This window comes from Salmo salar, chromosome ssa20 (genome assembly GCF_905237065.1).
Source record: "Salmo salar chromosome ssa20, Ssal_v3.1, whole genome shotgun sequence".
NCBI classification, from domain to species: domain Eukaryota; kingdom Metazoa; phylum Chordata; class Actinopteri; order Salmoniformes; family Salmonidae; genus Salmo; species Salmo salar.
In genome coordinates this window covers 20,918,483-20,944,544 of record NC_059461.1, presented here as the reverse complement: position 1 = coordinate 20,944,544, position 26,062 = coordinate 20,918,483, and the positions used below count along the sequence as shown (strand labels likewise).

At 43.2% G+C, this 26,062-nt stretch overlaps 2 protein-coding genes across 6 annotated transcripts in view; one reads left to right on the top strand and one right to left on the bottom strand.

Moving 5' to 3' along the window:
- LOC106579934 (calcium release-activated calcium channel protein 1) overlaps nucleotides 1-7,203 on the bottom strand; it is a 15,722-nt gene extending 8,519 nt beyond the window's left edge. Inside the window, exon 1 of one of the 3 annotated variants that reach the window (XM_014160340.2) lies at nucleotides 7,093-7,203. In XM_014160340.2, coding sequence (XP_014015815.1) covers nucleotides 7,093-7,143 — 51 coding nt within the window. In that variant the 5' untranslated portion in view covers nucleotides 7,144-7,203. Of the gene's footprint in view, nucleotides 1-5,168; nucleotides 5,436-6,789; nucleotides 6,893-7,092 lie in introns of those variants that run through there. The other 2 variants (XM_014160339.2, XM_014160337.2) reach the window with 2 other exon arrangements.
- Nucleotides 7,138-26,062, top strand: LOC106579932 (lysine-specific demethylase 2B). Of its 3 annotated transcripts, none has more exons than XM_045703068.1 (10): nucleotides 7,138-7,510; nucleotides 19,513-19,737; nucleotides 20,225-20,368; nucleotides 21,165-21,251; nucleotides 21,674-21,955; nucleotides 22,143-22,936; nucleotides 23,085-23,248; nucleotides 23,385-23,546; nucleotides 23,794-24,012; nucleotides 24,275-26,062. In XM_045703068.1, exons 1-10 carry the CDS (start codon nucleotides 7,457-7,459, stop codon nucleotides 24,454-24,456), a joined length of 2,313 nt encoding a protein of 770 aa, XP_045559024.1. In that variant the 5' UTR covers nucleotides 7,138-7,456; the 3' UTR covers nucleotides 24,457-26,062. The 3 variants fall into 3 exon arrangements, with proteins under 3 accessions (XP_045559024.1, XP_014015810.2, XP_045559025.1); XM_014160335.2 differs by having other exon boundaries at nucleotides 7,154-7,510; nucleotides 21,674-21,967; XM_045703069.1 differs by lacking the exon at nucleotides 7,138-7,510 and adding an exon at nucleotides 17,617-17,852 and having other exon boundaries at nucleotides 21,674-21,967.

The following is a 26,062-nucleotide window of genomic DNA, read 5'->3' as shown; positions in this document are numbered from 1 at the left end:
AAGCATCATGGTGGCATCATCATGCTGTGGGGATGATTTTCAGCGGCAGGGACTGGGAGATTAGTCAGAATTGAGGGAAAGATGAACGGACCAAAGTACAGAGAAATTCTTGATGAAGTCCTGAGCGCTCTGGAGCAGGTTTTCAGACTGGGGTGAAGGTTCACCTTCCAACAGGACAACGACCCTAAGCACACAGCCAAGACAACGCAGAAGTGGCTCCGGGACAAGTCTCTGAATGTCCTCGAGTGGCCCAGCCAGAGCCCGGACTTGAACATGATCAAACAGCTCTGGAGAGACCTGAAAATAGATGTGCAGCGACGTTCCCCATCCAACATGAGAGAGCTTGAGGGGATATGCAGAGAAGAATGGGAGAAACTCCCCAAATACAGGTGTGCCAAGCTTGTAGCGTCATACCCATGAAGACCTGAGGCTGAAATCGCTGCCAAAGGTGCTTCAACAAAGTACTGACTAAAGCAGGTGTGGGCAATTCCAGTCCTTGGGGGGCCTGATTGGTGTCACAGTTTTACCCCAGCCCCAGCTAACACACCTGACTCCAATAATCACCTAATCATGATCTGCAGTTTAGAATTTGATTAATCAGCTGTGTTTACTAGGGATGGAGAAAAAGTGTGACACCAATCAGGCCCTCGAGGACTGAAGTTGCCCACCCCTGGACTAAAGGGTCTGAATTCTTATGTAAATTAGATTCCCGTTTTTTTATTTTCATAAATTTGCTAAAATGTATAAAAACTGTTTTTGCTTTGTCATTATGGGGTAGTGTGTGTAGATTGTTGAGTGGGAAAAAAACAATTGAATCAATTTTAGAATAAGGATGTATCGTAATAAAATGTGGAAAAAGTCAAGGGGTCTGAATACTTTCCGAATGCACTGTATCTATCATCATCATCATCATCGTAAATAGCTAACAGCTATAGCATGGAAGAGGGTGAAAGGATTAACGGCACCAGCTGTCAAAGAAGAGATGGAGTAGGCTACTCTGGATAGGGTATACTCTGGATAGTCGTGACCAAAAGTTGAGAATGACACAAATATTAAGAAGTCTGCTGCCTCAGTTTGTATGAAGGCAATTTGCATATACTCCAGAATGTTATGAATTGTGATCAGATGAATTGCAATTAATTGCAAAGTCCCTCTTTGCCATGCAAATTAACTGAATCCCCCCCAAAAATGTCCACTGCATTTCAGCCCTGCCACAAAAGGATCAGCCGACATCATGCCAGTGATTCTCTTGTTAACACAGGTGTGAGTGTTGACGAGGACAAGGCTGGAGATCACTCTGTCATGCTGATTGAGTTCGAATAACAGACTGGAAGCTTCAAAAAGAGAGTGGTGCTTGGAATCATTGTTCTTCCTCTGTCAACCATGGTTACCTGCAAGGAAACACGTGCCGTCATCATTGCTTTGCACAAAAAGGGCTTCAAAGGCAAGGATATTGCTGCCAGTAAGATTGCACCTAAATCAACCATTTATCGGATCATCAAGAACTTCAAGGAATGCGGTTCAATTGTTGTTGGTTCAACCATCTCCTAAAGTTGATTCAGCTGCGGGAACGGGGCACCACCAGTACAGAGCTTGCTCAGGAATGGCAGAAGGCAGGTGTGAGTGCATCTGCACGCAGTGAGGCGAAGACTTTTGGAGATGGCCTGGTGTCAAGAAGGGCAGCAAAGATACCACTTCTCCCCAGGAAAAACATCAGGGACAGACTGATATTCTCCAAATGGTACAGGGATTGGACTGCTGAGGACTGGGGTAATGAATCCCCTTTCCGATTGTTTGGGGCATCCGGAAAAAAGCTTGTCCAGAAAAGACAAGGTGAGCGCTACCATCAGTCCTGTGTCATGCCAACAGTAAAGCATCCTGAGACCATTCATGTGTGGGGTTGCTTCTCAGCCAAGGGAGTGGGATCACTCACAATTTTACCTAAGAACACAGCTATGAATAAAGAATGGTACCAACACTCCAAGAGCAACTTCTTCCAACCATCCAGGAACAGTTTGGTGACGAACAATGCCTTTTCCAGCATGATGGAGCACCTTGCCGTAAGGCAAAAGTGATAACTAAGTGGCTCGAGGAACAAAACATCAATATTTTGGGTCCATGGCCAGGAAACTCCCCAGACCTTAATCCCATTGAAAACTTGTGGTCAACCCTCAAGAGGCGGGTGGACAAACAAAAACCCACAATTTCCGACAAACTCCAAGCATTGATTATGCAAGAATGGGCTGCCATCAGTCAGGATGTGGCCCAGATGTTAATTGACAGCATGCCAGAGTGGATTGCAGAGGTCTTGAAAAAGAAGGGTCAACACTGCAAATATTGACTCTTTGCATCAACTTCATGTAATTGTCAATACAAGTCTTTGACACTTATGAAATGCTTGTAATTATACTTCAGTATTCCATAGTAACATCTGACAAAAATATCTAAAGACACTGAAGCAGCAAACTTTGTGGAAATGAATATGTGTCATTCTCAAAACTTTTGGCCATGACTGTACTGTTGTGGGAGGACATTATGAAAAGATTCTCCAGTTCCAGTCCCTAGCGAGAGAAACTATGAGGACAGAGAGACATAGAAACATAATATTCAGTACCGTCTTATTTGAGTAGGATTAAGCCTGTTAGTTTGATGTTTTCTGTCGTCAGATAAAGCAAGCTGTGAAACCCTGTATGCAGATGAAGAGGTCCCAATGAATGTCCCAGTGTCCCAAGAGAATAAGGGTACATCCTTGTATACCATGTGGTGTGTAAATGTTGTAAATAAAAATTGTTTGACTTTTTTGAAACTATGAATAAACCTATTACAAAAAGAGCAGCCAACCCTTCTATTCCAGCCCAGCACTAATACAGCTGATTCAACTTCTCAAACCAAATTAGTTGATAATCAAGTGTGCTATTGCTGGGCTGAAATAGAAGTCTGCTCACCAAGTAGATTAGGGATCAGTGGTGTGAGTTTGGCTACCTCTGGTATTGACTTTTTTGTGAAGATGAAATGATGCTTTCATAATAATAGCCTAGGTACTTGTTACTAAAAATGTCTAAACCTTTACATACGAGTTAGCTTACTTGTACACTTTTTATTTCATATAGTCAAAGTATTGATTCTCCGAAGTGAAGGGTTTAAATTTAACTTAAAACTATTATACAAGATGAACTAGTGTCAGTGTTGATTAATCACAGCTCACAATCCTGCAATAAAGAGGGGAAGGGAATCTGTCTCTGATTTGTCTGTGTTGCTGTGTTCTATTCTCAAATGAACATTACCTTTTTGATCAGTTGTAAGCGCCCCAAATAGTTTTATTTGATTGATATCCAGAGAGAGTGACAGCCATGTGAACCCATTTTGCAGCTGATGATAATGGCTGTGTCAATGCAGCCATAGGCCTACAGCAGTGTTTCCCAACTCCAGTCCTCGAGTACAACCCAACAGCACACATACCTGATTCGGACAAACATACTTGATTCAACTCATTGAGGGCCTGACGATTAGTTGACAAGTTGAATCAGGTGTGCTTGTTCAGGACATCAATAAAAAGGTGTACTTTTGTGGTTACTTGAGGACTGGAGTTGGGAACCACTGGACCATCAGTATGATGACATTAGCCTTATGGGCATTTGCAATGGCCCCTTGGCATTGTGCAACTGAAGCAGAGAATAGCTTCTTCCAATGATGAAATGATCGGAGCAGCTCCTATACTAACAGCTGTCTGAGTTCAGGTCTTGATGGGAAACAGGTGTCTGCTTTTTGACAGTTCTTTAGTCTTATTTCCTTGGTGTTTCATGATCTGTAAAAATATTTTTTCACGTCGTCTTTCCGGCCTTGTTAGAGCAGCCAAATACTGCACAAAAATGTACCATGGTGATGAATTATGTAGTTTTAGGCACTGTTATCATGCAGCTTGGGGTTGCCACTCAGCTGTTATTGTCAGAAGAACTGATGCGGTGGTCTTCCAAACATGGCCGCCAGGAGGCGTCGTACATCACCTAGCAACCCACTATTGGGTGCAGGACTGTACAGGAAGATGTAGCCTAGCCTAGCGTTTGACCAGCTGACAACTGTACTGGGTCCAACTTTCTGTTGGGTGAGTGACTAAGATTTGCTGCAGTTTATTTGTGGTAGATTAAGGTTTAGATATGACTCACTAATGCCATCCTTAAATTTGCATCTGGCCCTGCATAGTGGTTTAACTTGCAGAGACATTTAAATGCACTCAACTATGCAAATCTATGCATCAAAATTGCAATGTAACCAGTTTCATACAGAAATGCATTTAATTTTAGGCCTAATGCATATCGTTAAATATGTTTGCCAGTTATTTTCAATCAAAACAGTCTTGGTTTATCCAGCATTGTAGTTAAATACTGGTAGGATGCTGCAACCTGGACTCAGGGGTAGACATAACATAGTAAACGTAAATCGAGGACGCACCAGTTAGTATGTTACATTTCGTATGTTATGTATTAAAAATTGTGGCTGTCCATCATACATTTCGTATGATGCGTTACAAATTACAATTAGTATAATATGTTATGAATTTGCAAACGTATATGTTATGAATTCAAATGTGTTGTGGCTAACGTTAGCCACCTGCCTAACGTTAGCCACAACAAATTGGAATAGGTGCTAACGTTAGTTAGGTGGCTAACATTTGCTAAACTAGGGGTTAGGGTTAAGGTTAGGTTAAAGGGTTAGGGTTAGCTAAAAGGGTTAGGGTTAGCTAAAAGGGTTAAGGTTGGGGGACAGGTTAGTTAACATGCTAAGTAGTTGCAAAGTAGTAAGTAGTTAAAGTTTATAATTGGCTAAAATGCTAAAGTTGTCCGTAATAAGATTTGAACTTGCGTTATACACCCACCCATCCAACAACCCTACTTTCGTTTTTGCCTTAGATAACCAGCTGTCTTATAACTATACCAAACGTAACATACTATTTTGAATGTCTTATTTACTTTGACTATATTACTTCTAGTTCAGGCTGCAAATCATACAAATGAGGTTCTAGAATTTACGTTTACTATGTTACGTCGTCTGAGACCGGGCTGGTAGGATAGTCTACCGGTAGGTGTAGTTTTAAGAAATAGTGCGTCATAACTACATTTTGTCAAAGTTGTCATCCGCTCCAATCCATATGACTGGGTCCTGGTACTCACCATTGCGAAACCCGACAGGAGAGCTGAAGTTCTGCTCGTAGCCTTCAGCTTTGCTCGACTCAAGTAAAGTTTTCTCCAAGACAGAGCTTGCAAAGAATGCTCGTTCAAACTCATTGCTGGCTACTGGTAATAACTTTTCAAGCAGTCAACCTGTAGTTCTTCCAAATGGAAGCGTCGATTAAAAATACACGCGCTGCGGACTCATGCGACTTGACATACAATTGTACTTCTCAACTAATTCAGGAAATGACACGATACTACCCACAATCCAATGCTGTTTCTGTTTGCCTTCTTGCGGAAGTTGTAGTGCGCCTATGAACATTTCTTTGTGGGTTGTGTGTCTAGTCTAGATCTGTATGGGTGCATGTTTGAATCGCCCACGTCAACTTCGTCTAAATAATGCAAGCAATGTGTTAAATACCATGGGATGATATTTGTTTATCCATCCATAGTCTATAGAATTGCACAAATGTATAACATACTTTTTCACTTCTTGCATTTCAGCCATAGAAGATTGACAAGATTCTAGTACCAGAATTCCATCTGCAACAGTTCGATGCATCTGTGACTTTGGACGTGTTGTAAACTTTCTCAATGTGCTATATGCTTGGTCGTGTTCATTAGTGCACTTATTATTAATGTTTTATCCAATTACTGGATTTGATAGGAAACATGCTATTGAGCAGCTGTCTTTGACTCCCACCTAGTGGAGGCCATATCCTATATTATGACAAATCAATGAAGTCTGAGAATGAAGGCTTAGAAATAATTTTGTAAGGACTGCTTTTATTTATCAAATACTTTAATGTGTTTAACTTAACTTTATTGGTCTCCCTTTTTATGCTATTTGGTGTGCACATTTATACTAGTGCAATGTGTTCTTACCTTTTTATATTGCTTTCATTGTATGTGCAGAGGGCACATACATCTCTCCCCTCACACAAGTGCTGCTGCTGGCTTTGAGAGTATCTGCACAGTTAAAATGATTCTAATTGGTTTTGGTGACAGGTTTATGCACTGACCAAGTACTCAAGACAAGGTGGGTGAGCACACAATCATGTACTATGTCCCTGATGTCAGAGAAGACAAGGCTCAATTAGGCATGCAGAACAATCTTATTGTATCTGTTAATGCCAGTTGTTGGGGGCAGTCTGCAGCCAGTAAAACTGAGTGTTGAACTAAATGTCCTGGCAAAGCAACTAGAAACAGAAAGTAGATGAAGTCCCTTGTGACCAGAAAAGGACAACAGCATATACTGCCTCATTTTCAAGAGTTTCATATGGGCTTATTCAAAGAGTGTGACTGATGGCTATGGCAGTAAATGTGTAATTTCAGTCTCCTATGACAATAAATGTTTCTGAACAAACAGATGAGAAAATCAAAGGCTCGTGAAGTCTTTCTCGCCTAAACAAACTCTTCAGAGGTTGTAGAATTGTTTTCCAGTATAATGCGCATTGCGCAGTAGTTGCTATTTTGTGGGGTATTCGGTGGGATGGGCGTGTGCAGCTGTCTCTTTTAATCTAACAATTGTATTATAATATTCCATATCATCTGTTCATATGCAAGAATTGGATTGAACAACAACAAAATAAGGTTAAGGACATTATTAGAACAGACTTACAGTATAACGATGATGACACACTTTTGTGAAATTGGTAATACTTTTGCAGCAATTCATTTAATTATTCCAAAGAAAGTACTCTATGTCCTACATTAGTACTTACTGGAACTACCAAGAAATCACGAGATAGTCAAGAGGAACAAATGGCCTATCCGTAGACATTAAGAAAGAGCAATCAAACCCAGAGCAGCTGATGGCTTCCTGTATCTGGCACCAAGTAAACTACATCCTCAATCATTATGAAAAATATTCTCTTAGAACATGCAACCGCCCTCATCATTCCCAACGACCCAGATGTCTTACCCTTGCCCCTGTCTTCTCTAATGACCCTCGGTCTGTGCTATTCCTGTCCATTCCCTCCCTAACCCCCTCCAGTTCCACCACCAGACCTTTCTAACCAACCCATATAACCGACTGCCATCTGTCTCTCCATTGGCTTGGCCTGTTCCCCCCTGTCTTTCCCAACGCATATTCATGAGGCTTCCTGCCGCCTTGTGTGTGCCTATGCAGCTGCCTGTTCCTGTGTGTGAAGAGAGGGAGAGGGAGAGGGAGAGGGGGGCGACTGAGAGAGAGCGGTGAACAGAGAACAGAACAGCAGCCGGGCTGCAGGCATCAGCCATGTCAGTTTTCTCTACAACGCTGGACAGACGATGAGAAGAGAGGAACCATGGCCTTGTCACTGAGTGCAGATGAAGAGGATTACGATTCAGAATCTGAACAGGTTAGACAACAGAACATTAACACATTGGGTTTCTAATCGGCATGCTGTTGTTTTTCCTCAAGAGGGGCTTTGCTTTAGAGCTGCAATCGTGAGTAGAACGTATTTTCTCTCCCCCCACCGTCCTCTTTTCTCTCGACCTCCGCTCACTTGGCACCATGAGCAGGAATAGGGTAGTAATTTGATTAGGGGAATGGAGGGAAAAGGGAAACATATATTTTGTTTCGGTAACTAATCCACTGGGCAAGAGCGAGCTTAGCTATTTCACAGGTTTTAGACATACACCTTCTCCTGTCCCTGGCTCTTGTATCCAGACGACTTGTGTCAGACAGACCCAAGAAAGAAAGGAATGAGCTACCCACCAAAGTAGTTCTTTGATCTCCATACTTTATTTTCTTATGCGATCCAGTATCCTCAGAGCACAGTTTTTGTGTTTTAAATAAAACCTGAAGAGGACACAGTGAATATACATGGTCTCGCTGACTTCTAGATGTTTTTGTCACACACTGACCTGTCAGATTGTGTTCTTGGTCAAGCTACTGTGATTATGGAAAATGATGGGGCATTGTGACTGGTATTTTTGTGTGAACAGTGAGGGTGTGGGAGAGTAGTGTAGGAGGCAGCATGACTGTACATGTGGGGCCTTTCGCTCCACTTAACCTCAGGCTCGGTTTGTTACTTAATAAACTAAAGTAAATCGATTACATTACCTTACACTACCTGCTGTAGCTCCATTATGTCACATTCAGGTTTAGCTAGCTTTACACACATACATATTTCTTCCATGTCTCAACTATCTGGATCACTAAGAAAATACCTCATATCCTGTGAATTGTTCTCACATAAGATGATTTTCTTGACTCTCATTGCTCATATAACTCAGGCCTCACCATGCTCTGTGCCTTTAAGAGGGGGGGGGGAAGAGGGAACAATGAGCATTCAGTGTTTACCCTGTATTCATTTAGCAGAGGCGCACCGCACATAAACAAAATACACATTTTCGGGACAGAAAAATGCTTTCAGTGTAAACTTGAGTGACTCAAACCACACAAAGTATGTAGATAAGATAAATCTCAAAGTGTATTTACACCCCTTCACCTTTTCAGCATTTTGTTATTTTACAGCCTTGTTCTAAAATGTATTAAATAGTTGTTTTCCTTAGCAATCTACACACAATACCCTATAATTACATAGCAAAAACAGGTTTTTAGAAGTGTTAGCAAATTTATAAAATAAAAAAAACCCACCACATTTACATAAGTATTCATATCCTTTACTTAGTACTTTGTTGACGCACTTTTGGCAGCAATTACAGCCTAGTATTCTTCGGTGTGACGCTACAAGCTTGGCACGCCTGTATTTGTGGAGTTTCTCCTATTCTTCTCTGCAGATCCTCTCAAGCTCTTGTCAGGTTGGATGGGAGGTGTCGCTGCACAGCTAATTTCAGGTCTCTCCTGAGATGTTAGATTGGGTTCAAGTCCGGGCTCTAGTTGGGCCACTCAAGGACATTCAGAGACTTGTCCCGAAGCCACTCCTGCGTTGTCTTGGCTGTGTGCTTAGGGTTGTTGTCCTGTTGGAAGGTGAACCTTTGCCCCAGTCTGAGGTCCTGAGCGCTCTGGAGCAGGTTTTCATCGAGGATCTCTGTACTTTGGTCCGTTCATCTTTCCCTCGATCCTGACTAGTCTCCCAGCCCCTGCCGCTGAAAATCATCCCCACAGCATGATGATGCTGCCACCACCATGCTTCACCATAGGGATGGTATTGGCCAGGTGATGAGCGGTGCCTGGTTTCCTCCAGATGTGACGCTTAGCATTCAGGCCAAATAGTTCAATCTTGGTTTCATCAGACCAGAGAATCTTGTTTCTCATGGTCTGAGAGTCCTTTAGGTGCCTTTTGGCAAACTCCAAGCGGGCTGTCATGTGCCTTTTACTGAGTGGCGGCTTCCGTCTGGCCACTCTACCATAAAGGCCTGATTGGTGGAGTGCTGCAGAGATGGTTATCCTTCTGTAAGGTTCCCCCATCTCCACAGAGGAACTCTGGAGCTCAGTCAGAGTGACCATCGGGTTCTTGGTCACCTCCCAGACCAAGGCCCGCCCTTCTCCTCTGATTGCTCAGTTTGGCTGGGTGGCCAGCTCTAGGAAGAGTCTTGGTGGTTCCAAACTTCATCCATTTAAGAACGATGGAGGCCACCATGTACTTGGGGACCTTCAATGCTGCAGAAATATTTTTGTACCTTTCCCCAGATCTGTACCTCGACACAATCCTGTCTCGGTGCTCTACGGACAATTCCTTCGACCTCATGGCTTTTTTTTGCTCTGACATGCACTTTTTTTTTTTTTTTTTTTAATACATTTGCTAAAATGTCTAAACCTGTTTTCACTTTGTTATTATAGGGTAGTGTGTGTAGATTGAGGAAAACAAGATGTATTTTAGAATAAGGCTGTAACGTAACAAAATGTGGAAAAAGTGAAGGTCTGAATACTTTACAAATGCACTGTATATGTATGTACAATCTTTGAGAATTAGAAATCACGAAAATAAAAAGCTTAACAGTCAGGGAGAATAGACATTTCTAAAAACAAATGTAGGAGTATTTCTGGCATGACTGGATTACTGACAGGGCAAGCAGGGTACCTGCCCAGGGGCCCCGATTGGGTTCCCCATTGGTTTTGTTTTGTTTGAGCATAAGAACACAGAATTAGCCATGCCAAAATATGTAGAATTGCAGGAATTATATTTCAAACTGCAAAATTCTTTAACTCCAAGGGAAAATGTATGGTGAAAGAAACAGCAATTACTTTTCTCTCTGCCGCCAATTCCGTAACCGATTTAAGCCCCCCCCCTTTTTACAGAAAAACGGTTAGCTCTTACAGCACTACTTGACCGCTCTTGCCTGTTTGGCTACTTTTAGTTGTAGGTTACCCCGCAAGCAGAAAATACCTGCTAGACCAGTGGGATCCAGGACCTTATGGAGGAAGATGTAGGATTGTTTCACTGAGTACTGATTCAAACACAACCCAGCTTCAAACTCCTTGCTCTCTCAGCTTGAATTAACAGACAAATTATGTTTTTCTGGGGGGCTATGAGCTAGGAAGCACAATACATTAAAGGGAAATGTGAAGAAATTGTAACTCCATATTCATCATCTCCAGCGCCACGCCAACATTAACATATGTGATGTAGTAAAAAAGATAAGAGGAAGATAAGTGTTTCCAATGGCAATGCCTACTTATAATTGGTTAAAATCACATGATGCCCACCGACATCATTGGAAACATTTCTCTTCCATCTTTTTTTAACACAAACAGAAACGCACCATTTTCACATTGTTGATTTTGGGGTGGTGCTGAAGATGAATAATATGAAGTAGAACAATTTTGACATTTCCCTTTAAACACACACACCCACTCACACAGTCATTGTTCATGAAGGAGATGATTTCAATCTTATTCTTTTGGCACAGTTGTAGAGATGTCATAGACTTTCCTCCCCTTTGTGTGGTGTGGCGTCCTGGGTTCCACTGGAGCTAGGCAGATGGTGAACCATGTGACTTCCTACCATAGCACTGATATCCACAGTGAAACTGTGAGTCAGAGGGCCTTACTCAGATCAGGCCCCCATCTAGGCCTAGTGTTTGAGGGCCTCAACAAACCTACCTAACATTCCTAGCACATTAGTCAGCCAAGTTACAGTAAGTGCTGGTCAGTTGTTTTGTTTCTGTTCCTTGTCTGGAACTATTAAAGGTCAAGACTGTAGACAAACACATTAGTCTTCATACTTTTGACTAGATTCTGTAATATTTCATACCAGCGAGACCACTTTGGTTAAAAATACTATAAAAATGTCTTAAAGGCCAAATGCAATAAAATAATTATGTTATTTTGTTTCTTGAATTAGTGGTCAAAAGGAAACAAAAATAGCTTCTTAGCCAAGAGCAATTTCTCAAGCAAGAATTTTGCTAGGACTGTCTAGCAGTGGTCTGAGTGAGGGGCCTAATTGGATGCGCCTAACAAGAGGGATCTGTAACCTGAAAACTAGAAAACTAGCTGTTATTAGCAGAGAGGAATGAAACTCTTTAATTAAACCTTCAGTCTAAGCTGGTGGGTGGGGGGGTCAACTAAGCTTTATGGAACTGTTGTAAGATGTTTATACCAATGATAATTTAGCTAATTGATTTATAATTTTAATTCTCCATGATATAAAAAAAAATATATATATATATTTGATTAATATTATTTTGGAAAGTATTCAGACTCGTTGACTTTTTCCACATTTTGTTACATTAGACTTATTCTAAAATTGATTTAACAAAAATTCCTCAATTTATACACAATACCCCATAAAGCGAGAACAGGTTTTCACACATTTTTGCAAATGTATTAAAAATAAACAGAAATGCCTTATCTACATAAGTATTCAGACCCTTTGCTATGAGACTCAACATTGAGCTCAGGTGCATCCTGTTTCCATTGATTATCCTTCAGATTTTTCTACAACTTGATTGGAGTCCACCTGATTTGGAAAGGCACAAACCTGTCTATAGTTGGTACCACAGTTGTTAGTGCATGTCAGAGCAAAAACCAAGCCATGAGGTCAAAGGAATTGTCCGTAGAGCTCAGAGACAGGATTGTGTTGAGGCACAGATCTGGGGAAGGGTACCAAAAAAAATCTGCACCATTGAAGGTCCCCAAGAACACAGTGACCTCCATCATTCTTAAATGGAAGAAGTTTGGAACCACTAAGACTCTTCCTAGAGCTGGCCACCCGGCCAAACTGAGAAATCAGGGGAGAAGGGCAACACCCACCCGTAGCACGCGCTCCAGCAGGTATATTGCACTGGTCATCCCCAAAGCCAACACTTCCTTTAGCCGCCTTTCCTTCCAGTTCTCTGCTGCCAATGACTGGAATGAATTGCAAAAATCAATGAAGCTGGAGACTTATATCTCCCTCACTAACTTTAAGCATCAGCTGTCAGGGCAGCTTACTAATCACTGTACCTGTACACAGCCAATCTGTAAATAGCACACCTGATCCCCATATTATTACTTACTTGGGTGCAAAAGAGCAAGAGGATATGGACCCATGCCAAATCTTTTTAGTTTCCTGAGGGGAACAGGCTTTGTCGTGCCCTCTTCACGACTGTCTTGGTGTGTTTGGACCATACTAGTTTGTTGTTGATGTGGACACCAAGGAACTTGAAGCTCTCAACCTGCTCCACTACAGCCCCGTCGATGAGAATGGGGGCGTGCTCGGTCCTCCTTTTCCTGTAGTCCACAATAATCTCCTTAGTCTTGGTTACGTTGAGGGACAGGTTGTTATTCTGGCACCACCCGGCCAGGTCTCTGACCTCCTCCCTATAGGCTGTCTCGTCGTTGTCGGTGATCAGGCCTACCACTGTTGTGTCGTCTGCAAACTTAATGATGGTGTTGGAGTCGTGCCTGGCCATACAGTCGTGGGTGAACAGGGAGTACAGAAGGGGACTGAGCACGCACCCCTGGGGGGCTCCAGTGTTGAGGATCAGCGTGGCAGATGTGTTGCTACCTACCCTCACCACCTGGGGGTGGCCCTTCAGGAAGTCCAGGATCCAGTTGCAGAGGGAGGTGTTTAGTCCCAGGATCCTTAGCTTAGTGATGAGCTTTGTGGGTACTATGGTGTTGAACACTGAGCTGTAGTCAATGAATAGCATTCTCACATAGGTGTTCCTTTTGTCCAGGTGGGAAAGGGCAGTGTGGAGTGCAATAGAGATTGCATCATCTGTGGATCGGTTTGGGCGGTGTGCAAATTGGAGTGGGTCTAGGGTTTCTGGGATAATGGGGTTGATGTGAGCCATTACCGGCCTTTCAAAGCACTTCGTGGCTACGGACGTGAATGCTACGGGTCTGTAGTCATTTAGGCGGGTTGCCTTTGTGTTCTTGGGCACAGGGACTATGGTGGTCTGCTTGAAACATGTTGGTATTACAGACTCAATCAGGGACATGTTTAAAATGTCAGTGAAGACACCTGCCAGTTGGTCAGCACATGCCCGGAGCACACGTCCTGGTAATCCGTCTGGCCCCGCAGCCTTGTGTATGTTGACCTGTTTTAAAGGTCATACTCACGTCGGCTGCGGAGAGCGTGATCACACAGTCGTCCGGAACAGCTGATGCTCTCGTGCATGCCTCAGTGTTGCTTGCCTTGAAGAGGGCATAGAAGGGATTTAGCTCGTCTGGTAGGCTCGTGTCACTGGGCAGCTCGCGGTTGTGCTTCCCTTTGTAGTCTGTAATAGTTTGCAAGCCCTGCCACAAGACGAGCGTCGGAGCCGGTGTAGTATGATTCTTTCTTTGCCCTGTATTGACGCTTTGCCTATTTGATGGTTCGTCGCAGGGCATAGCAGTATTTCTTGTAAGCTTCCGGGTTAGAGTCCCACACCTTGAAAGCGGGAGCTCTACCCTTTAGCTCAGTGCGAATGTTGCCTGTAATCCATGGATTCTGGTTGGGGGTATGTACAGTGGGGGGAAAAGGTATTTGATCCCCTGCTGATTTTGTACGTTTGCCCACTGATAAAGAAAGGATCAGTCTATAATTTTAATGGTAGGTTTATTTGAACAGTGAGAGACAGAATAACAACAAAAATATCCAGAAAAACGCATGTCAAAAATGTTATAAATTGATTTGCATTTAAATGAGGGAAATAAGTATTTGACCCCCTCTGAATCAGAAAGGTTTCTGGCTCCCAGGTGTCTTTTATACAGGTAACGAGCTGAGATTAGGAGCACACTCTTAAAGGGAGTGCTCCTAACCGCAGCTTGTTACCTGTAAAAAAGACACCTGTCCACAGAAGCAATCAATCAATCAGATTCCAAACTCTCCACCATGGCCAAGACCAAAGAGCTGTCCAAGGATGTCAGGGACAAGATTGTAGACCTACACATGGCTGGAATGGGCTACAAGACCATCGCCAAGCAGCTTGGTGAGAAGGTGACAACATTTGGTGCAATTATTCGCAAATGGAAGAAACACAAAAGAACTGTCAATATCCCTCGGCTTGGGGCTCCATGCAAGATCTCACCTCGTGGGGTTGCAATGATCATGAGAACGGTGAGGAATCATCCCAGAACTACACGGGAGGATCTTGTCAATGATCTCAAGGCAGCTGGGACCATGGTCACCAAGAAAACAATTGGTAACACACTACGCCGTGAAGGACTGAAATCCTGCAGCGCCCGCAAGGTCCCCCTGCTCAAGAATACATATACATGCCCGTCTGAAGTTTGCCAATGAACATCTGAATGATTCAGAGGACAACTGGGTGAAAGTGTTGTGGTCAGATGAGACCAAAATGGAGCTCTTTGGCATCAACTCAACTCGCCGTGTTTGGAGGAGGAGGAATGCTGCCTATGACCCCAAGAACACCATCTCCACCGTCAAACATGGAGGTGGAAACATTATGCTTTGGGGGTGTTTTTCTGCTAAGGGGACAGGACAACTTCACCGCATCAAAGGGACGATGGACGGGGCCATGTAGCGTCAAATCTTGGGTGAGAACCTCCTTCCCTCAGCCAGGGCATTGAAAATGGGTCGTGGATGGGTATTCCAGCATGACAATGACCCAAAACACACAGCCAAGGCAACAAAGGAGTGGCTCAAGAAGAAGCACTTTAAGGTCCTGGAGTGGCCTAGCCAGTCTCCAGACCTTAATCCCATTTGAAAATCTGTGGAGGGAGCTGAAGGTTCGAGTTGCCAAACGTCAGCCTCAACCTTAATGACTTGAAGAAGATCTGCAAAGAGGAGTGGGACAAAATCCCTCCTGAGATGTGTGCAAACCTGGTGGCCAACGACAAGAAACGTCTGACCTCTGTGATTGCCAAAAAGGGTTTTGCCACCAAGTACTAAGTCATGTTTTGCAGAGGGGTCAAATACTTATTTCCCTCATTAAAATGCAAATCATTTTATAACATTTTTGACATGCGTTTTTCTGGATTTTTTTGTTGTTATTCTGTCTCTCACTGTTCAAATAAACCTACCATTAAAATTATAGACTGATCATTTCTTTGTAAGTGGGCAAACGTACAAAATCAGCAGGGGATCAAATACTTTTTTCCCCCCACTGTATGTACAGTCACTGTGGGGACGAAGTCCTCGATGCACTTATTGATAAAGCCAGTGACCCCCCCCCCCCAACCCCTCTTTTACGCTGCTGCTACTCTCTGTTTATCACATATGCATAGTCACTTTAACTATACATTCATGTACATACTACCTCAATTGGGCTGACCAACCAGTGCTCCCACACATTGGCTAACCGGGCTATCTGCATTGTGTCCCACCCACCACCCTCCAACCCCTCTCTTACGCTACTCTCTGTTCATCATATATGCATAGTCACTTTAACCATATCTACATGTACATACTACTTCAATCAGCCTGACTAACCGGTGTCTGTATATAGCCTCGCTACTCTATATAGTCTGTCTTTTTACTATTATTTTATTTTCATTACTTACCCATTGTTCACCTAATACATTTTTTGCACTATTGGTTAGAGCCTGTAAGTAAGCATTTCACTGTAAGGTCTGCACCTGTTGTATTCGGTGACAAATAAACGTTGATTTTATTTATTTCAGCTTTTATTTCTTTCGTCACATTCCCAGTGGTTCAGAAGTTTACGTACTAATTGAGTGTATTTGGTAGCATTGCCTTGAAATTGTTTAACTTGGGTCAAATGTTTCGGGTAGCCTTCCACATGCTTCCCACAATAAATTGGGTGAATTTTGGCCCATTCCTCCTGACAGACCTGAGTCAGGTTCACACACGGTTTTTCAGTTCTGACAACAAATTTTCTATAGGGTTGAGGTCAGGGCTTTGAGATGGCCACTCCAATAAGGACTTTGTTGTCCTTAAGCCATTTTCCCACAACTTTGGAAGTATGCTTGGGGTCATTGTCCATTTGGAAGACCCATTTGCGACCAAGCTTTAACTTCCTGACTGATGTCCTGATGTTGCTTCAATATATCCACATACTTTTGCTTTCCTCATGATGTCATCTATTGTTAAGTGCACCAATCCCTCCGAATCTGGGTTTAGCGGATGCTAGGAGAACGCTACCTGCCCGACTGCATAATGTCAACTGTAAAGTTTGGTGGAGGAATAATGGTCTGGAGCTGTTTTTTCATGGTTCCTGCTAGACCCCTTAGTTCCAGTAAAGGGAAATCTTAACGCTACAGCATACAATGACATTCTAGACAATTATGTGCTTCCAACATCTAGTGGAAAGCCTTCCCAGAAGAGTGGAGGCTGTTCTAGCAGCAAAGGGTGGCCCAACTTCATATTAATGCCCATGATTTTGGAATGAGATGTTCGACAAGCAGGTGTCCACATACCTTTGGCAATTGTGTGTGTGTGTGTGTGTGTGTGTGTGTGTGTGTGTGTGTGTGTGTGTCATAAACACAGCAAAATCACGCTGGGGATTGCACTAGGTCGTTAAAGATTACACTTGTGTTTCTTGGAAAAGGGTCAAATGAGAAGGAGAATAACTTGGCTCATTGAATACCAGTTTCCCTGACTCATGGATGTGTCATCCAGAGAGGATCCCTCGTCATTTAGCCACACTATATGCTGCTTTCTCTTGAAATTCTGAGGTTTTACTTAACATGGCTTATATAGACCTTACTTAACATGGTTTATATAGACCTTACTCAGCCACTTGTTAGGTAAGACTCATTTTATTTGTTTTAACCAAGACAAACTCATGCCCCCTTGGTAGAACAGAATTGTGAAGAACGTTGTTTATTTACGTCAAACACAGACTTTGTCAAGCATTTTGTCATGCTGCACACATCGCTTGAATATTTGGAGTGAGAGTATCAGATACTTTACTCAAGGACTCTGTCAGGGTGAAGATGAGGGTGTCCCAGGGGAGAAGAGGTAATGCAGCACACATGGGATTCTAGTGGGCCTACACGCTGATCCTGTCGGTCTATTAGTGCCTTTTGATGTTTAGGATCTGTTGTGTTACCATTTTGTGGAGTTCTGTTCCTAGAACAGATCATTTTGAGAGACCTTTGAAGTTCAAGACAATGCCAGGAATATGTTGCAATCGCACTTGAATGTTGTGCAATGCTGATAGTCACAGCGTTTTTCTGATGTCTTCACGTATACTTATTGGTCAATCATATTTATTCTGAAAAGCATTGTAGTCTGTGTTTCCCAATCCCTGTTAGATGTTGCGTCGTCAACAACGGTATACGTTTGAGAATCTCGGTTTGGATCTGGAAATATGCTTGAGGAGGGCCGAAGATGAAATGTCATCAAAACAACTCTCTCTCCAAACCTGAAGAAAAGCTTCCTGATAAAGAATCTTCTTGTGGTATGTCTCCCGTCCCCGGTGAAATGCTATTTTGGTATTCATGAAGGAACACTTTGTTCTCAATGACCCTGTTTGTTGTTTTTCTCTCTCTCTTTAAGCCCTCAGCAAGAATTCCATCTGCTTTTATAAAACGGAGGTTTTTGCCCTTATTAGCCAGGATAGTCTAGGAGGATGATTATGTAAAGGGCTGTGACGTGTTTAGTTCAGGGGGTGGACGTTTTTCACTGTTGTGGATTCATCCTTAGTTGAGGAGCATTGCTAGGTGGTAAGATGTTTTTGGTGAACCTGTGTATGTTGCTGTCTTGTGATTCATGTTTATTTTCATTGATGGACTTACTGGCTAATACAGTGGCAGATATTTTTGGGGCCATAAATACACAAGCGTGCAGTGTTGACGTGCTTGCTTAAGCCTAACAGGAGTGTGATAGCCTTCTGATTTTTCAGTGCTTGATAATAGATTGTGGTTGTTCTGGATTTCTGCAGTCAACTGTCCTCCCATCCCTCCCTGTGCCTTGAAGTTCTTGTTACTGAGCTTGTGCTATTTCATTATTTGTTCTCTAATTGAAGATCATTGATTTATGTCATTAAGAGTCATGTTCTGTATGTTCAACAGAATATATTTCCTCCAAACCTCTAGATGAAACTTATCTGGTGTCTATTGAGTTTAAAGCTGTCATATTTTTGACACCATGCAATTTGTACTTTTTTTTATTTTTTATGTATTTTGTGTATGTTGTTTAAATGTTGTATAGGCCTTATAGATGAGCTGTGCTGGTCACTGATGTCCTTTGCAGGAGATAGTAGGCAGGACACCATGCTCGACTGGGACTGCGGGCTCGACTGGGACTGCGGGCTCTTTGTGGCAACCAGCAGATTCTACTTGAGGTGTATTTCTATTCTGTTTAGTTTCCCTTCAGGGATCACTATAGGTCCATATCCATCACTCCCGCTGCTATAGCCTGCCAGGGAAGGAGAATGCTCCTTTCTTAGGATCTACCTGCTATTTCACTCATCGATCACACAACAAAGTGTTTTTCGTGCCAGTAAGAACAGCCACCAGGGGAATGAATAACCCAATCTACAGCACATTCATCTCTAACTTTTTTCCCAGCATATCTCCCATGGCCTCAAGATGTGTACTTTACTGCTGCAAGAGGAGTCATGAAAATGATCGATTTCAAAGTGATCCTAACCCCCCCCCTTCCCGTTAAAGTACAGTATGTCTCTGCTAGTTTCCACCTTCTCTCATTATTCTATTCCTATGGTTAGGAAAAGCAGGGGGACTGTGTTTCCAAGGAAACACTCGCCTCTGCAGCACAAAAATGCTTCTCAGTAATTGCATAGGGAATCTCTCATTTGGATGGTTTTATTGTTCTGGTGGCTCTAGGCTTGGGTGAAGAGCATTGGGAGAATCTTTTTGTTGTTGGGGGGGACAAACACTGATTTACGGATTTGGCATTGTCATTTAGAAACGTTTGTGGCTCACAGCCGGTGGCCTCTGTGCTGCTGTCTCACTAGCTTTATGAATGTCAGAATTAGACCATACAGTACTAGATGTTTTGTGTCCAGTAATGAAGTCGAAGGTAGTTTACTGTCTTAGGCAACGGTGTCCATTAAATTGCCCACCTCAACTTGAATTGTATAATGTTTCTCTCTGCAGCAGCATGCAGCCAACCGGCCAAAGCCCAAGATGGGGACGTCAGCAGCGGTCAAGCTGCCGTCCAATCGCAGTGCGTCTGGCGCCAGACGCAGGAGAACACGCTGCCGAAAGTGTGAGGCGTGCCTCCGAACCGAGTGTGGAGACTGTCACTTCTGTAAAGACATGAAGAAGTTTGGAGGACCAGGGCGCATGAAGCAGTCCTGTATCATGAGGCAGTGCATTGCAGTGAGTAAAGCCAAAGAAACCACACAGGCTTTTCATTATTCATACTATTTAGCAGAGCGTTCAGTTAGCCAATATTGTCTTATTCAATGATGCAGTGCTGTGCCACATGCAAAGACTGTGCATTTGACATACAAACCATAATGAGAGGTTCAGGGTTTAAAACAAGGGTCAGCGTACGAGAACCAACCAGAAGTACAATGATACAGAGCGAGACATCAGGAAGTGAGTGCTAACATTTTTTATTTGGCACAGTATGACTCATTCATGTGTCAATGGTCTCTAGATTCTGTTGAGTCCAATGAGTGGATATTTGTCTATGGCTTGGCGTCGTCGCCAGTGTCTGTTAATGATTCTCCTAAAACAGGAAACATAGAATGACCAGTTGCAGCTTATGAACACCATTTCCAAATTGTATTGCACACTGGCATAGTAGACCCAATGTGTCTGACTCAATGACTTTCACTGAATGTGTGTTTGTCCCTTGCAGCCTGTCCTGCCCCACACAGCTGTGTGTGTTGTGTGTGGAGAAGCAGGTAAGGAGGACTCCCTGGAGGAAGAGGAGGACAGGTTCAACATCATGCTCATGGAGTGCTCCATCTGCAGTGAGATTGTTCACCCCAACTGCTTAAAGGTGAGCTAGGATGAGCATGTCAAGTCATGACTGAACACCAGGCCAAGCCTCCACTTGATGAGTTTGATGATGACTCATTTGTGTGAGTGAGATTCACCTGAATGTTTTAAATGCTTTGTGACTCAAATGAGGGCAATACTGTATCCTGGAATGTTTGCTGCTGTACCAGTGGTAGGTGATTCACTGTGTTTGACTTTCAGAGAGTTTTACAAGGCAGCTTGAGGCGTTGGTGTGGTGGGGACTTCCTGTTGTTGTTTGACACTGACTGAACCAGCTCATCAATTTCCTTCCTCCAGATTGATTTACAGAAGGCTAATATAGTCTCTGGGAAGGAGAAGTGTCCAGCTGAAATCACATGGCATAAGAATACAACTTTGCAGTGTTGTTGACATTGCCGGGTCGAGCCGGATGCAAATAAAATGCAAAGTGACTCATACACTCTTAGGAACCATTCTGCCAAACCATAGCATGATCTTGCTCAAACCTGTTCAAATGAAGGGAAGTTGTGACTGCCTTTGGTATTCCATGCACATAATACTCTAAAGTGATAGGTAAAGTATTCCTGAAGAATATACATTTTTCATTTTGATAATAGGAATTTGTGTGAAGGTCTTTATCAGATGTTAGACGTTGTCCAGAGATTCTCACCTGAAGTGTTTTTCACTGCCTCACGTTAAGTGGACACAGTCATGCTTTCAGTTCCTGTTTTCTCTCTGTGGTGAAAACATTGTGCTTTAGTCTTGAACCCCCTGTCTGCCCTTCTTGTCAACTAGCTCTTTTACTTCATGGTTTTCAGGTTAAAGATGCCTCTGGCGTGGTGAATGATGAACTTCCCAACTGTTGGGAATGTCCCAAATGCAACTACGCTGGGAAAACAGGAAAAGTGAGTACCTATAAGAATTCCTCATTTATCCTCAAGTATGTGCAGAAATATAAAATGTACATGTTACTGGGTATATTACTGATTTCAGTTGCCACAACATATTTTGTAGTCTGGTGTTGGATTTGCATTGACTTAAATAAACAGGGCTGTGAACTTTGGAAAACTTTCCCCAAAGAGTTAAATTCTTTCAAGTGTGAGGCATTTCATAATGCCTTTACTTTGTGGTTTTCACTTCCTGTTCATTTACTTACTGTGCTACTTACCAATGCCCTTTCTGTTACAGGGGAAACCAACACCTAATTCTCTAGAAGTGGTAGTCAGTCTATCGACTTTAACTCTTGTGAAACAGTAGCTCAGTTTGGTGACCAACGTTGTGATAAGCAAAAGGTATAAAGTTGTCTCCTGTTTTTGCCACCTTTTTGGTCTGCAAGCAAAAAAGGGGACCAGGGTTCAAGTACGCGTCCAACCTCCCTGGCTCTCTGCTGAGGGAGCAGAAGGTGGTCAAGGATGAGGGCGAGTCTACGTCTACAGTCAAGAGGAAGCCTGAGAGGGATGAGACTCCCAGACACAGACCTGAGGAATGGGAGGCCCTTCACAGACAACCCCCTGTCCTGTCCCCCAGCACCCTGCCTCGGCCCAGACCTGAGGACAAACTGAGGAAGAAGAGAAAGCTCTTCGACGATGACTACGAAGAGGACTTTGATGTGAGGAAGAAGGTAGAGATACTCCGATTTCATCATGTGGTTTGTGTTTGTTAGTATAACGTTACACTCTCACTATGGGTGGCAATTTTCATGCTATGCCAAGCAACTCCTTTTGTTAAACGTCTGGATGTGCTCTGGTATACATAGTTGAACATACTCTCTAACTAAACCTTCCTATCTCCCACAGGGAAAGTCAGATGGACATCTGTTCCTTAATCAGATCAAGACTGAAGATGAGGAGGTGGATGAAGAGGAGAAGGCCTCTCTGTACCGGCGAGGCCTGGAGAGGAGAGGGCGTTTAGGAGATACCGAGGAGGAGGACGGGGATGACGAGGACACAAAGACGAGCCTGCCCAGGCCTCCTCTTAAAGCTCCTGTTCTAGACAGTGACCAGTCTCACTGCAGCTCTCCATGGGCTGGCCCCAGTAGCGAGGGGGGCAGTGAACCCCAGGAGAAGGGCCCACGTCCCAAAGCGTGCCGCAAACGCCGATTACCAAACAAAGAGCTGAGCAAAGAGCTGAGCAAAGCACTGAACCAGGAGATCCAGAAGACCGAGGACTGCCTTGCCAATGAGAACCGCCAGCCCCTGAAGGTGGAGCCAGAGAGTGAGAATGAAGAGCCAAAGAGGAGCTTCCGCAATGGCAGTGACCTAGGAGGAGAGCGGCCACACCACTGGACCAAGGAAATGAACGGCACTCCCTGGGAGCTGCGCCACTTCTACCCCAGCCAAATCACTCCTCTGGGCTTCAACAGGAGCTCCCCTGGCACCCGGCCCCTGCCCCCACGCTCCCCACCCAAGTGTGTCCAAATGGAGCGCCACGTAATCCGGCCGCCCCCCATCAGCCCCCCGCCGGACAGACTGCCCCTGGTGGATGGGAAAACCCACGCGGTGCAGCGAGAGGTCTGGGTGAAGATCTTCGGACACGTCACACACAAGGAGCTGTGTGTCTGCATGCGTGTCTGCAAGACATGGAACCGATGGTGAGAGCTCCATTCTACTCAAACTGTGTTACTTCACATCGCAGGCCTTTTAAAAACATTAAACACTTGGTATATCTGAATCTAAGGATCTAAAACCTTCATCTGTCCATTACAAATAGTGAGTCTCCATTGTCTCTATCTCTGACAGGTGCTGTGATAAAAGACTGTGGACCATAATCGATCTGAACCGCTGTAAATCTATCACTCCCCTTATGCTGAGTGGCATCATCCGCAGACAGCCCCTCTCACTGGACCTCAGCTGGACCAACATCTCCAAGAAGCAACTAAGCTGGCTTATAAACCGCTTACCAGGTATGTACCATGGCCATGTCACACTGATCTATGGGAGAGAAATATGGTTTGGGTCGAGATTAGAGACTGTCCACCCCTCTGTGTATCTATCTCGGCGTTCAAAACTCTTCTGACACTACTCCACTCTGTCCTGCAGGTCTGCGCGTGTTGCTGCTCTCAGGTTGCTCGTGGGTGGCTGTGTCTGCCCTCTGCACCTCTAGCTGCCCTCTGCTGCGCACCCTCGATGTGCAGTGGGTGGAGGGGCTCAAAGATGCCCAGATGAGGGACCTGCTCTCGCCTCCGACCGACAACAGACCAGGTAACCACTGGCAACAGGAGGGGGGAGTTATATGAAATTGACGCGGCTACGTTATAACTGTGGTTATCCTGGGTGTGACAGGACTGTGAGGCTCCTCTTTTTAAAACCCATTAGGAAGAAAATGTGAGGGGATCTTTAGATAGTTCACGTGTGTTTATTTAAAGGACCAAAATGAAGGCCATTACTCGCCATGTTTGACTGCGAGACAGGAAATCACTCATATTTTATTCCTCCTCTCCACCCTCAGGCCAGTTGGACAACCGTTGTAAGCTGAGGAACGTTGTGGACTTGCGTCTGGCCGGACTGGACGTCACAGACGCCTCTCTGCGTCTGATTATCAGACATATGCCGGTACTTTCACAACTGGACCTGAGCTACTGCAACCACGTCAACGACCAGTCGGTCAACCTGCTGACGGCCGCAGGGACCACAACCAGAGATTCCCTCACAGAGATCAACCTATCAGGTAGGAACCCTCAGCCAGTCAGTATGAGCAATAGGGGCGAAGACAACAGCACAGAGGCTGTTTTTAGTTACTCTGCTATTTCACTTCTTATAATGTCTGTTAATATTAGAGGGTATAAAAGAGGTATTTATTCTTAATATAAAATCGAGATAACAGTTTAAGAGTTTAACTGTAGTCTTTGTTGCATTTTAGCGTACATAATGTTCAATCCGGCTCTGTACACGTTTCCTCATGCCTGGCTGTTTTTGTCTCCCCCCTCCAGTTTGTAATAGGGTGACAGACCATTCCCTTACCTTCTTCAAGCGCTGTGGGAGCATCTGTCACATTGACCTACGCTACTGCAAACAGGTGACCAAGACGGCCTGTGAACAGTTCATAGCAGAGATGTCTGTAAGTGTACAGTTTGGCCTCAAAGAGGACAAATTACTGCAGAAACTCGGCTAGTTCATTGAGGGACACTGACACAGGCCAAAATGTACACAGCATAACAACTACGTTTTGCAGTAAATGGAGCAAGACAAGGTTTCCCCCATCAAGCCTGGACTGGTTGGTTTTGTATGTTTATTTCCTCTTCATTGGTGAATATACCGTGTTAGATTTCTGACCGAACAATGTCACATGAGTTGATGACAGAAGCAGAGGTGTGTAAATGGACTGGGCAGATTTTTTGCATCAATCTTTCTGGATGTTGTAGAATCGTTGTGCTGAAAGGGGAAGATGTAAAGCTACTGGACAGGACATGGTGAAGGAAAACCGCCCGCATGAGTGTGTCTTTTTGTGTTTGTAAAACATTTTTTAAAGGTTTGTTATATTGAATTGTTCTATTATTTAGGTTTGTTTTATACAACAATTCACGCATTGGGCGAATCATTTTTAAGTTTAGGTGAAAGTTTATGTATGCAGTACCAGATACACTCCAGATTTCAACCTATGAACAGACCCCAGATGACATGTCATAGAACTGAATATTGACCTATAGATCTTTTATATCAGTTTGCCTTGACACCGATGGTAATATATCTTTTTGGATGCTGTGTTTTACCTGATATCATGTGCCAATTTCTGAAGTTGACATTACCGTTTAACGGTAGTTACTGACTTGGACTGGATTTACTTTACATAAGACATGAAAATAAGACCATGATAAAATACATGTTATAAAAGTCTAAAGCTGCAATATGTAACTTTTGGGGTGACCTGACCAATTTCACATAGAAATGTGAGTTATAGACCTGTCATTGAAAGCAAGTCTAAGAAGCGGTAGATCAGTTCTTTCTATGCTTCCCGTTCTTAAATTTCGTTTTTGTCTTTTTGCTTTCGGTTTTGTGCACCACCCTTAAACAGCTGAAAATACAATATTTTTGGTTATGTAAAATATATTTCAGTGGTTTAGATGGTATTCTACACTATACTTGCTTATTTTGTCACAAACAAAAATTTGGGTGAACTATTAGAATTTTTGCAACCAGGAAATGCCGGGGCGATTTCGGCATCTTTAAATAAATGTTGCACAAGTGGTTAAATTAATACAGCTTGAAATTAATCAGTCAATCAATATTGACATAAGGAAAGTTAGTCGTGTATTTTCAAAATTTCTGTGATACCTGTTGAAATTGGTATGAAACAGGAAAATGCTATCTCGTGTTTCACGTTTTAGCAAGAGCCCATAATGTGTGTAAAGTAATTGAATCATTTTTCACCCATACATACAATAAGTGGCCTCCACAGACTTGGTGTTACAGTAAGTTTTTTTTTAAAGAGCATTTGCTTGTGCAATCATTAATTCCAAGATTGACAGATCTACTCATTATTTTAAATGTTCTTTATTTATATTTGAGTAATCATCCATAATCATATCTGTGGTTTTGTGCAAATAATATAATTGTCATTATTTATGTGTTGTGATTGTGGCATACAATGTCAAGTGAATTTTGTTGGCCACACAGATGCACATGATGTAGTTTTATATTTGTAAATCTAAAACCAAGTGCTATGATTGTCATTAAAAGTATATTTCTCTGTATAAAATCTGACTTCTCATACTATGACA